At 38.3% G+C, this 13481-nt stretch overlaps 1 protein-coding gene across 4 annotated transcripts in view; it reads right to left on the reverse strand.

The window, feature by feature from the left end:
• Window positions 1-13481, reverse strand: part of pde5ab (phosphodiesterase 5A, cGMP-specific, b) — a 167801-nt gene that overhangs the window by 74625 nt on the left and 79695 nt on the right. For all 4 annotated transcript variants that reach the window (XR_007262654.1, XM_048600064.1, XM_048600054.1 and 1 more), the window contains exons 2-3: window positions 6733-7315; window positions 4447-4536 (exon numbers count right to left, since the gene is read on the reverse strand). Coding sequence is in view for 3 of the 4 variants with exons in the window: in XM_048600064.1 (XP_048456021.1) it covers window positions 4447-4536; window positions 6733-7315 (673 nt within the window). In the remaining variant the exon portion in view is untranslated. The remainder of the gene's footprint in view (window positions 1-4446; window positions 4537-6732; window positions 7316-13481) is intronic.

Genomic DNA, 13481 nt, shown 5'->3' on the forward strand with positions numbered 1-13481 from the left:
GTTCATCCAGCTCTACACCTTGTTATCTCAGATTCTCCAACATCTGCAGCTCCTACTATCTCTCAAACTTATACTGTTCCTTTTTTCCGAAGAATAACCTCACAAACATCTCACTCCAGCAAAGATTCACTATCTCCACACTACGGCACAACTGCAATTGCTAACCTTCTGGCAAGTTCCTGTGTATTCACTGGATGCTTTGCTTTTGTTGGTAATGATCCCTGAGACACCCTGAGATAACTAATACAAAACTGCAGACTAAATTCACTATTACTTTAATTTCAGAGTAAATGTATGAGATCCCTAATCTCGACTTTCAGCAGTATTGCAGGATTTTGTGACACAGAGTTTACCTTGCCTGTTTCCACTCTCTGACCTACATGTATATTGTTTGCATTCTGGATTTTTCAGTGTTTCTGTATGTCTGGATCCCTGTTAGCAGGCAAAAGCAAAATGTTTCTTCCAATGTATCCAATCATCTGCATCCAGCTCCCCAAGTCTTCACTACAAGGTTGATAAATCCACATCAAAAGTACAATTATAACTCATAATCAACTTCAAAAATGAACCTAAAATCATATTTTCCCTTCTTAATACAAGAAAATATAACTTCAAGATTTACATTTTTCCTAATAGCTACCCACAGGAAAAAATGCAAAGGTATCATTAAGAGACGTTTTCCTTTTATTTTGTAATCCCTCTTTATCACTATATCAATGCTACTTAAGACAAATTTTATCTAGCAGTAAAACTTTTTTTACATAAATTACATAAGGACTTCCCATGAAAGTCCCATTCTACATAAGTCAGTTTTGATCATGAAATATGTGTTTCTGAAATATTGGGAATTTCTACAGGAAAGAATTCGAAGTTTGAGAAAAATAACAGACTAGTCTTTGATCCCATTTTGTCCTGCTCTGATACATCTGCATCAACACCAATGTCACTGGCATTAATAGCCACTTTAAATGTTTTAACATAATTCAGTACCACTAAAACTAATACAACAGTTTGTAGAGCTTTCAAGCTGTAAAAGGCACTCTGACACTCCTCTGTGCTTTATAATTCCTTGCCTATCTTTAACAATATTGTCAGGGGAGCTAATACAGTGCTGAAATTCAGAATAAACATCCAATAAAATCAACTCATGCCTATGAACTACAAAGTCTTTCATTTAGTCTTAGGTACTGGCAAATCTAAGATAACCATTATGTTTGCTTCTCTGGGTGCTACTTGGCTTTGTCCCATTGTATGTCCCAAATAAGTTACTTTGGCTTTAGCAATTTGAGAACCTAGTTTAGAACCAAAGCAGCTCTTTGTTAGAACAACTAATTTGTTGAAATGTTGTGAATGCTCTTCCCAGTTTGGGTTGAACACAACAAATCACCAATAGAGACAATGCAGTGGTTCAAGAAGAAATGTCACCATCTTTTTTTCAACCACAACCAAGAACAGACAATAAGTAAATAAATCCTCAGAACAGATTTTACAAATTGAGATATATTTGTAAACAGTTAAAGGGACGGAAACAAAAGACTGATAAAGAACAAGTTATTCACAAGGGGATGGGGGCAATTTATGAACTGGGTGCTCAATCTCTTTCTGCTCTACAGAAATAATGAAGATATGGGATGTCTGAATTATTCTTCCTATTTCAAATGTAGAAAGATATTGTTTCTTATCTCCAACTGTAATATTAACCACTGTCTTCAAACACAACAGTTAAATTAGCAAATAACATAATGCTAAGAGACACAGAGTAGGCACGGCAATCAATTCTCAAAGAGGTCAAAATGGTTCTCATTTAGTTAATTAATTACAAAAATAACATTTTGCTCTGTAGCCTGTTTCATTTTATCTTTCAGTATAGGATAATACTAGTTAATACATAGCAAAATTTAACAATAAGAGGCACACGTACATTTTGGATGGGATGGGATGGAACTTGTGAAACACAACTTGAAACAGAGCGAGCAGTGTTATAGAGATAACCAGGTGTAGAGCTGGATGAACACAGCAGGCCAAGCAGCATTACAGGAGCAGGAAGGCTGACGCTTCGGGCCTAGACCCTTCTTCAGAAAAACCAGTGTTATGTCAATTTGTTGCTCACAACTTTATCAGACTGTGAGGCAACAATAGAAATAGAACACTAGCTATATTGTCAAAACAGCTGAGTTCAAATTTCCCAAAGTTATGTTGAAGCTGGACAGTGCACTGCCATATCACACCTGAATAATGTATTACATAAGTAAAAGAGTGGCTAGGGAGAGAATAGGTGTCCTTAAAGAACAGCATGGCCATCTATGCGTGGAGCCACTGGAGAAAGGAAAGATTTTTAATGAATATTTACCAAGGACAGAATCATGGATGCTAAGGAAATAAGGGAAACAAGCAGGGATATTTTGGACTGCATACATATTACCAGAGAGCAGGTGTTTTCAGCCTTAGTTCACAGTGAGGTGGATAAATCCCCTGGGCCTGAACAAGTCCATCCTTGGACATTATGGGAGGCTAGGGAAGAAATTGCAGAGGCCCTTGCAGAGATTTTTGCTTCATCTTTAGCCACTCGTGAAGTTCCGGAAGACTGGAAGGTGGCTAATGTTGTTCCATTGTTTAAGAAAGGTAGCAAAGACAAGCCAGAGAAGTACAGGCCAGTGAGCCTGACATCAGTGGTAAGCAAGTTATTGGAGAGGATACCGAGGGACAGGAGTAACCAACATTTGGATAGTCAATGTCTGATTAGGGATAGTCAGCATGGATTTGTGCACAGGAAGTCATGTCTGACAAATCTTTTAGAGTTTTTTGAAGAGGCAATCAAAAGGGTAGATAAGGGTAGAGCAGTGGATGTTGTCTGTATGGACTTTAGTAAGGCCAGGCTAGTCATGAAGGTTAAGTCGCATGGGATCTGGGGAGAGCTAGCTAATTGGATTCAAAATTGGCTTGATGGTAGGAAGCAGAGGATGATGGTTAAAAGTTCTTTCTCAGACTGGAGGCCTGTAACTAGTGGTGTGCCACAGGGGTCAATGCTGTGACCTTTGTTATTTACATAAATGATCTGGATGTGAACGTACAAGGCATGGTTAGTAAGTTTGTGGGTGATACAAAACTACAGAGGGAATTGATCAAATGGGGAAGTGGGCTGAGGAATGGCAAATGCAATTCAATACAGATAAGTGTGAGGTGTTGCACTTTGGAAAGTCAAACCAAGGTAGGACTTATACAGTAAATGATAAGGTCTAAGGAGTGTTGTTGAACAGAGAGACCTAGGAGTACAAGTACATAGTTCATTAAAAGCGATATCATAGGTAAACAGGGTGGTGAAGAAGGCATTTAGCATGCTGGCCTTCATCGTTCGAGGCATTGACTACAGGAGTTGGGACGTTATGTTACAGTTGTACAAGTCCTTGATGAAGCTGCACTTGGAGTATTGTGAACTGTTTTGGTCATCCTGTTATAGGAAAGACATAGTTGAATGGGAAAATGTGCAAAGAACATTTACAAGGATGTTGCCAGGACTAGTAGGCCTGAGATATAGACAGAGGTTGGCTAGAATAGGACTTTATTCCTTGGAACGTAGAGATTGAGGGGTCACCTTATTGAGGTGCATAAAATCATGAGGGGCATAGATAGGATGAATGCATATTGTCTTTTTCCCAGGGATGGGGAATTGAAAACCAGAGGGCATAGGTTTAAGGTGAGAGGGGAAAGTAGGACCTGAGGGGCAACCTCTTCATGCAGAGTATGGTGCGTACATGGAATGGGCTGCCAGAGAAAGTGGTTGAGGCAGACACAATAGCAACATTCAAAAAACATTTGGACAGGAACATGGATGGGAAGGGTTTTGAGGGATATGGACCAAATGCAGGCAATTGGAACTAGCTGAGTGGGCACCATGGTCAGCATGGACCAGTTTGGGCCAAAGGGCCTGTTTCCATGCTGTATTACTCTATGACTTATGCAGTTCTAGTCACCACAATATTAAAGGTCATCAGAGCCTAAAGGTAGTGGAATGTACAGAACTGTAAGATTTTAATTTTTTTGGGGGGTGGCATGGTGGGTCAGTGGCTAGCACCGCTGCTTCACAGCGCCAGGGACCCAGGTTTGATTCCAGCCTTGGATGACTGTCTGTCTGGAGTTTGCACGTTCTCCCCGTGTCTGTGTGGGTTTATTCTGGGTGCTCTGGTTTCCTCCCACAGTCCAAAGATGTGCAGGTTAGGTGGATTAGCCATGCTAAATTGCCAATAGTGTCTAGGGTGGGAAATGCAGGGATATGGTAGGGGGTGGGTCTGGGTGGGATGCTCTTTGGAGGGTCGGTGCAGACTCAATGGGCCAAATGGCCTGCTTCCACACTGTAGGGATTCTATGATTCTATATACAGAAACCAGACTCATTTTATCACACCACAAGCAAATCATAATTCATACTGTGACAGAAAATGACAATGACCTCCTCTTCATGATTCTTTATTGGCATCGATAGAATACTCTGCGTCTTGTATCCTGTGATCTGGTCAACTTCTGCATTAAACCTGGGATCCTGTGAGAGTTGGAGAACAGATCTGTCAGATTTTAGTATTATTTGTACAGAGAAATGCAAATATATAAAGTGAATGACTCATACAAATTGAGCTTTTGATTTTGGATTATTCCCAACAACTGTGTGTTTTAGTCTGCTATTTCAAATTGTAGAAACAATGACTTCCTTCTTCCTTAAAGGATAAGTAGTTTTGCAGATGCTTTTCCATCATTTTTAGCATATCACAATTACATATAAGAAGGTATTATGTTAGAAAGTAACTATCTACTTAGCAACAGTGTAGCACATATAATCAAATGAAAAAAATACTAGAGTTTGATACTGTTATTGTTTATACTAACATTTAGAATTAAACTGGGTTTAAAACAACAGTACGTTGATTATGTTATAAAATACAATTAACCTCACTCTAGAGTCTTTTTCAATTCTGTGTTAAAGGGGGGGCCACCTTCAAATAATATCGACATTCAAATGATTAAAAATAAGTTATAATTTTGAAATAAAAACTTGTAAATATAATTATGTTCTGTTTAACATATTTTCCCCTCAGATATAAGTATGGTGATTCCACAATGCTGGCTGCAAGAATTAAATGACCAGTGGAAGATTTATAATTAAACAGGTATAATTCTGAAACATGGGCACCTTTCACTAATCAATGATTTCACTGATGCCTGAACTGATTATTGAAATTTCAGGAGCAGTTCCAGTGTATGATATTTTAATTAGTTGCGGTCATCATGGTGATCTCCCATTTTATTGTTTTATCAATGACTTAAATAGTAAAGAAATCACATATTTTTATAAAATGATAAAACAGTGTCAAAAGCAGACCAGTAAAAATTAATAGCCATTATTGACTTTTTAAGCACTTCTCCTGTTCATTCTAGATGGAAATCAGACACTCAATTTAAGGCATTACATGAAAGACTTTGGCTGTTAGGAATAAAATAAAATTCTGCAAGGGCTCCTGGAATTAGGAAGAAATCATCAGGACATGCAAAATACAAAGATAAACTAAATATTAGAAATTTAAATATTAGGCAGTATTTATGAACAAAACCATCATCTTGTATTTACATAGCATGCTTCGCATAATTAATTGTCCCAAGGCAGTTCACAGATGCATTATAAAAGAAAATATTGCACGGAACCATATAAAAAGGTATTACGGCAGATGAACAAAACTTTAGTTAAATAGATAGGTTTAAAGGAGGCAAGAGAGGCAGAAACATTTGGGGGAAGAATTGCAAAGCTTAGATCCCGAGCAGTTGAAGGCATGATCACCAATGGTGGGGACGATTAGCACTGGGGATATTCAAGAGGTCAGAATTAGAGACAGACAGATATTTTACAGGATTGTAAAACTGGAAGAGATTTTAGAGATAAGAAAGAACTTCATAATAAGATGGGAATTTTAAAATTGTGGTGTTATTTGGCCAGGAGCTAGGGTAAGTCAGCAAGCACAGAGTTTGTGAGCCCCACTTGGAGCGAGTTAGAACAGGGTTCTGGATGACCTCAAGTTTACAGAGGGTAAAATGTGGGAGGCTGGGTAGGAGGGCTTTGGAATAGTCAGGTTTAAATGTAACAAAGGTATGGAGCGTTTTAGTAGCTGAAGTACCGACACAGAAGTTAGAGACAGATGTCGCTATGAAGATGGAAATATGTGATCCTCATGCTATATGTTGAAAGCTTATTTCTGTGTCAAATATAGCACAAAGGTTAGAAGGAATCTGGTTCTGCCTCAGACAGTGCCAGGGAGGAGGACAGAACAATTGAAAATTGTGGCTTCTGACTTGCCAAATAGTTAATTATTGAATTTAGAGACCATTTACCTGAATCATTTGACATTGCTGGGACATTATCTTGAGAACATTTGCAGACACTCAACCTCCTTGTAGGCTGATCTTCAAAATTTCAGAAATCAAAAATCAAAGCTAAATTTGATTTCCTAATATTAGTTCCCAGCACACTGAAATTCATGCAATCAACCAGTAGAAAAGTTCTGATTTTTTTCTTTTAGATGTGATATGAAAAGCACCATTCTTTGGATAACAGAATCAACATGAGAAACACTCATGAATGCAATTGCATTGTCTGAAGCCAGTGCACTGAGCTTTGTACAGAAACAAAGAAGTACCTGTAAAGTGATTAAGCCTACATCTGTGTAGCCAAAGGAGATTGAGCTGTTCATACCTCATATGCATCTTTAATATTCAGTGGCTCTCCTGTAGCTGCTACATATCCAACTATCCCTTTGTTCCATTCCAACCGGATGCAATTGTTTGAAGTTTCTTCAGGTGTGGAACCTTCTGCAACATCGAAGAGCTGACTCACGAGAAACTTTTCATTTGAGCTGTCCTCGTGCACCAGGAAGAGCGAATATCTGTCAGCAGCAATGACTTCATTGATGTGGAGAAAGATTTTGTGACAGAGCGCTGTAACATCTAAATGGCTGGAAATATCCTTGACAAGCTCTAAAAGTCGGGAACACTGGTCATTGACAGGTTTGGCTTCACATGCAGGCTTGGGAAACTTGAATGGCATCTGTTCCTTTCTATCTGGGTCAAAGACAAATGTTAAACCCCCAATAGAATCTTTAACAAGCATGGGTCTCAGGGGCCTGTCAAATTCTGAAGCAGATATTTTCCTTGTAGGTGTCCCAGGTGTGGCACTTTCAGGCTGGGTCATTTGATGCATAGGGCTGAGGTCTCTCACAGTTTCGTTTGTGGTGGGAATAGTGTGCACTCTGTCTGCAAACCAGGCATTGACCATCTCCCTGTGAAACACCATATGAAAAACAGAAATGTTGTTTATTCATGGCACCACATACTTCTTAAATGTTTGCTATAAGAAACTTGATATTAAATATGATCACCAGCAGATATTAACAGCAAGTTCATTAGGGTAAGAGTCTGCAAGGTTTGAATCACTGATCCGTAGTCAAGTCTCTAAAAAATATATTTAAATTGTAAAAATGTCAGCTTTACGTACATTCCCTAAGGAGAGTGCGCCAATCTGTCCAAAACAGATATCGTACAGCTCAGGTCAATACAGGAATGAGAAATGAAGGATCTGGCAGATTGCAAATTAGCTACAGGGTCTGTTTTTAAATCATGTTACAGTAATTGAATTATATGATTTCTGTAACCTGTAGCTCCTTTTTTTCTATGCTGGACAGGCTCAATGAATTTTCGGTAATCCAACAGTGATTTATTAAAGAATGTATCCTAGAAAGAGATAGCAATGAATAAATATTTAATAGAGGGAGCAAGTGAATGAGACAGTGTGTAACTTTAGACGGCTAGGGTAATTTTGACTATGAGCAATAATATAAAGTGTACGATATTGAGCCAGAGTTGTTACTCATCTCTCCAGATTTCGATTTCAATTAGAGAGCAAAATGTGACATACAACTGACTCATATCGCCTATATTGCCCAAGCTCTAATTTATCCCCAGTGAGAAACAATGAGTGAGACAGGGTGAGTGAGAGTGAGGAAGTGATGGACTTGTCTGTTCATGTGGCTGGAGGTATGAAACATTAATGAGAGAAAATGAGGATTGTGTTTGAGAGAAACACAGAGACATAGAAATATAGAAAATAGGAACAAGAGAAGGGCTATTCTACTCATTGAGCCTGCTTGCCATTTATTATGACCATGGCTGATCCTCTATCTCAATGTCATACTTGTGTTCTCCCCCAATACCCTTTGACACATTTAGCCTTGAGAAATCTATTTCTTTCTTTCATATATCCAGTGACTTCATCGTCACAGCCTTGTATGGTAGAGAATTTCACAGGTTCACCACCCTCTGAGCGAAGACATTTCATCTCATCTCAGTTCAAAATGACACACCACATATCCTGAGATCATGGTCCTTGGTTTGGAAGCCTACAGCCAGGTGAAACATCATCACTGCCTCCGGTTTCTCAAGCCCTACCAGAATTTTATGCATTTCACTGAGATCCCCTCTCATTCTTCTTGACTCCAGTGAAAACAGACCCAGTCGACTCAATCCTTCTCATATGACAAACCTGCCATCCTAGGAATCAATTGGATGAACCCAATTGCAGTTCTTCTTTGAAAAATATACTTTTACTTAGGTAAGAAGACCAAAAATTTGCACAATATTTCAAGTGTGCTAAGGCCCTGTACAGCTGCAGTAAGACATCTATGCTCCTTTATTCAAACTCTCTTGTAATGAAAGCCAACATATCATTTGCCATCCTAAATGCTCACTGTACACGAATGCTTACCGATGTCTAAGAACACCCAGGATTATCTTTACAGCAACACTTCACAAACTATCACCACTTAAATAATACTCTGCCACCTTGGTTTTCCTCCTGAAATGGATAATTTCACACTCATCCATGTTATTCTGCATCTGTCAATTGTTTACTCACTTGCTCAACTTGTCTAAATAACGTTGAAGCCTTGTTACTACCTCCTCGCCACTTGTAGTCTTACCTAGATTTTTTGTATCAGCAAACTAGAAAATATTTCTTTTGATTCCAACATTCAAATTATTGGTGTCTGGAATAGAATAGACAACAATATGAAGGGGTTAGTGAGAGAGGGTACGGGATTGTGGGAGGAAACCATAGGTAAGTGCTGAATATTTGAAGAGAGAGCATTAAATGACTGCATGTGGCAAATCATGCGCAATGAGGCAGTGACTGGTGGATGATAAACAGGGTGACACGACAGGGTGAAATTAGCCTTTAGCAAGTGCATAAAATGAGCAATTATGAATTGTTCATTCAGTTTTGTATTCTGCCAACTTTTGGTCCACCACTGATTAAATCATTTTGTGCTGCTTCAAAGACCAATTTCACTCTTGGGCAGTGAGCAATAGCACATCAGCTGTTTTTACACTTCAGCTGATTGAAGTCAATGGTATGAAAATCAAGTAGAACATGAACAGGCTACTGATTCAATTACACCCAAGGGTAATTTCAGTCTATTTGCCTCCTCAGCACATGTTAAACCTATAGACTTAAAGTGTTGGAATCATGACAATAAATTCTCATGTTGGCTCTTCATTAACACGACATTAGCTGTACATGTCAGCTCAGATTTATTGTTTCCTTTTTCTTTTTCCAGTCTTCCTCCCTTTTGCTCATTTCTCAGTTTCTCTTTATAATGTGTTATATTTTGTTAAAACTACTGAAAGTGAAAATAAAACTGGTCACAATCGGAGGTAAATATTTCCAGTCAATGAAAGAGTGCTGCAAAACAACAAACCTCAAAACAAAGAATTATCTTTAATATAAAGAAATCTGCATATAGCTTATTAAATGAAGCTACATAACAAAAATACATAGGCTTGTCAACTTTCCTGCTCCTCTGATGCTGCCTGTTCTGCTGTGCTCCTCCAGCTCCACACTGTGTTATCTCTGACTCCAGCATCGGCAGTTCTTACATCTCTGAGGCTTTAGCTTTTCCCTGTTTTTGTAACAACTGTCATTACCTTTTAAATATATGGAAATTTGCACGAAAATACAAGGATGAAAATAGATCGTAAAGACCAGGCAAAAAAAAATCACACAATCTCACTCTTAAGTCAGTTGTGGGATCAAGTTTGACAGTATTTGCGTACATGATTAAGTCCTATTTTTCAGTGTCGTATTGAGAGAGTTCTTCTTCAACAGAGGTGTAGTTGAAAAATTAAATCATAATCATATTTATGAGAACAATAATTAAATATTAAGCACAGGGAGTTCTCCTGTATCTTTCCCAATATTCTCCACTCAACCATCATCATCAAAATAAGAATAATTGCCGATTCAACTAATTGCTATTTGTACAAATTGGTTGCTTTGTTTGTCTACAAAATTAGTGTGACTCTGTTTTACTTCACACTATTAAATTGGTTCTAAAGTGTTTTCAAACATTTGAGAATCATTAAGGTACTTTATAATTGCAGGTTAATGCCCTTCTAATCCAATATTTTTATTTTAATTTATTTTACTGAAGAATTAATGTCTTAATGATGTTCTCGATAAGAATACTATGTTACAGTTAGCCTAGTCTCTGTGTGTAGGTTGATAAGAATAAAACAAAACAAATCCTGTGAGACTCATTAAAATGACTGGATTTCAGAAAATCTTGTTGGCTATCACTGTCAAGAGAAAATCAGTAAAAACTGATCTAGATTATTTTTTCAAAATCCATAAAATTGCTCTGGAAATATGTGAAAAGTGAAATAAATATGATAAATGAATGCAAGAAAATATTTTGGTAAATGCAAAATTCGCATTTCACAAGGTAAGACGGTATAAATAGCAATGAGGTAAAAAAAATTATTTGGTTTTTTTGTCCAAGAAAGGGATATTAGTCAGATTACTAGAAAAATTCCATGCTTTTTTACATAATGATATGGGTGTCAAGTTTTAACTTACACATGAACAAGCCTCAGTTCGGTAACTCCTTGCAAGTATCCCCAACGGTACAGCATTGTACAACAGTACTACAAAAGAGCTTAGGTTATAAACTGGGGCTTGAATCAATTACAGCATGAGTAATAGGTAAAGGAATTAACACCTAAGATAAGCAAAAATAAGTATTTTTATTCCCTGGCCAAATGTTGATGAAAATAAAAGTCTTATAAATTAATCATTGGGACTTTCAAAAGTTTAATTTGAATTGTTTTCACCATTTGCTACCTTAATGAGAAAAGAAACATTTATGAACCTTCAAGATAGGAGATATTATAGTGGTCAACTATGTGGCAGTTTATATGCACAACGTTAAAGCTTTCTTTGGATATATATGTAGATTTTTTTGAAAAAGCTATACCAGACCAATACATGGATTTCAAAAAAAAAAGTGGTAAAGAAAAATTTGTAGACTATGTCTACATGGGCCGTGAAGAAAAAGAGATTCAATCATTAATATTGAATTGCTTTTCCTCTCCCTGAGCTCCAGCAACTTTTCTCACACAACACTGTGATGCTTACCTCAAAGATTGCACCACATCTCCACAGCATCACTCTTGTATGACCTTATCTCAGCAATAGAAGTGTTTGCCGCTGCCAAGACCTTCCAACATTTATGCTGTCAGCACCATATTTAAAGCCCAGCTACACGTTAGTTCAAAATCTGCAAGCCAAGAATGGCCAGCCCTTCATAGTTCCTGGGTCATTTCAGGCAAATTGCAAATTGCAATTGATAGTCAGCAACCTGGAGGTCCTGGTGTTCATGGGTGGTGTAGAGGGAGGCTGTCCTCTTTGCTCAGGACCACCAGAAGAGACCATGGCATCAGAACCTGCCATCCTGGTCCAAAGTTGTGATCTGAGTGACTGCTGTTTCAATGGTTCAGCAGTGCAGGAAGGAAGTTAATGACCTTTGGTGTTCCACGAGAGTTAGTGCCAACATTTTCTCTCTCCCTTACTTGACATTCATGCACCATGTTACTGTACCCACCTCCCACCAAGGATCAGGCTCTACCACTCTCACTATTGCATACAGCATTGTCCCTCGCTAACTCTCACCCATCTCGTTCCCCCAGATTAAGCTTTTGCTAGGAATGGGCCCACATAACAATTGATATTAATCTAAATGGCATGAAAATATTGTTCTCATTCAGAGAAATCAAAGGCTGGCTTGGGTAAAAATGAGAAAAGTCACAGTGGTTTAGTTGTGGGTTCACTGGAGTGATAATGAGGTATGAGGAATAAGTAGAAGATGCTTAACTGAATATCTTATCATCCTAAACTGAGGCTACAAATGCCTGATAGGAACATTAAATGCCAAGATTTAATAAGTACTTTCGTCCTGAAAGTTAACATGCATTGCCGTGACTGCCAGAGGGAAATGAAAGTCATGCGAAATAGCAGCTGAAATTTATATAGAAAACGTACCTATTTTTTTCTGAAAAAAAAATTGAAGCAAAAGCACATGAAGGACTCATTCAAAAAAGGAGCCGGATAAGTATCTGGAATCAGGAATTAGGTCACAGGTATATTCGGATAGAGCTTTGGAAGTAGTATATCGAACACAGTGGTTTGTTCACTTCTGGAAGCAGACAAACATGGTACAATCTCATCTATGGTACAATCTCATCCCTCCAGCTACATTTTAAGTATGGGCTGCAGTACCTTCATGTAACTTCTATGGTCCCTGTGATTATTAACCCTTGATTGAACAGGAAATAGTGGGGAATTGCACACTTGAATTAGCAATGTATGCTGCATGTGGATGTCTTTAATTCATACATGAAATATAGGCATCACAGGCAAGGCCAACACTTATTGTCCACTGCTAATTTCCCTAAGCTGAAAGTTTCACTTCACCATTTCAGAACAGTTATGATTCAATCACATGACTAGAGTTACATCCAAGGCAGAGGAGACGGGGAATTTTCAGGTGAGTAACTCACCTCCTGCCTCCCCAGACCCTGTCCACCACCCACAAGGCATGAGGCATGAGTGCAATGAAATGCTCTCCAATTTCCTGGATGAGTGTGACTTTAAGTACAATCAAGAATCTTGACACCGTCCAGGGCAAAGCATACTGCCTCATTACTAAATCTAATTGATATCCTGCTGCCAGATGCCTCATCATTTGATAAGATTCCACACAAAAGGCTATTGTGCAGAATAGCTCACGCTGTAAAGATAACATAGTAGCCTGGATAGAAGATTAGCTGGTTGGCTGAAGACAGAGTGTATGTACAAATTGCTCTTTTTCAGATGGGCAGGTTGTGATGAGTGGAACCATACCAGGGTCTAAACTTTACAATTTATGTCAATGATTTAAATGAGGGGATCAAACGCACGATGGCTAAATTTACAATAACACGACGGTAGGTAGGAAGTGAGGTTAAAATTGAATCAGAGATAGTAGGAACTGCAGATGCTGGAGAATCCGAGACAACAAGGTGCAGGGCTGGATGAACACAGCAGGCCAAGCAGCATCATAGGAGCAGAGAGGCTGA

This window comes from Rhincodon typus, chromosome 1 (genome assembly GCF_021869965.1).
Source record: "Rhincodon typus isolate 14 chromosome 1, sRhiTyp1.1, whole genome shotgun sequence".
In the NCBI taxonomy this organism is placed as follows: Eukaryota; Metazoa; Chordata; class Chondrichthyes; order Orectolobiformes; family Rhincodontidae; genus Rhincodon; species Rhincodon typus.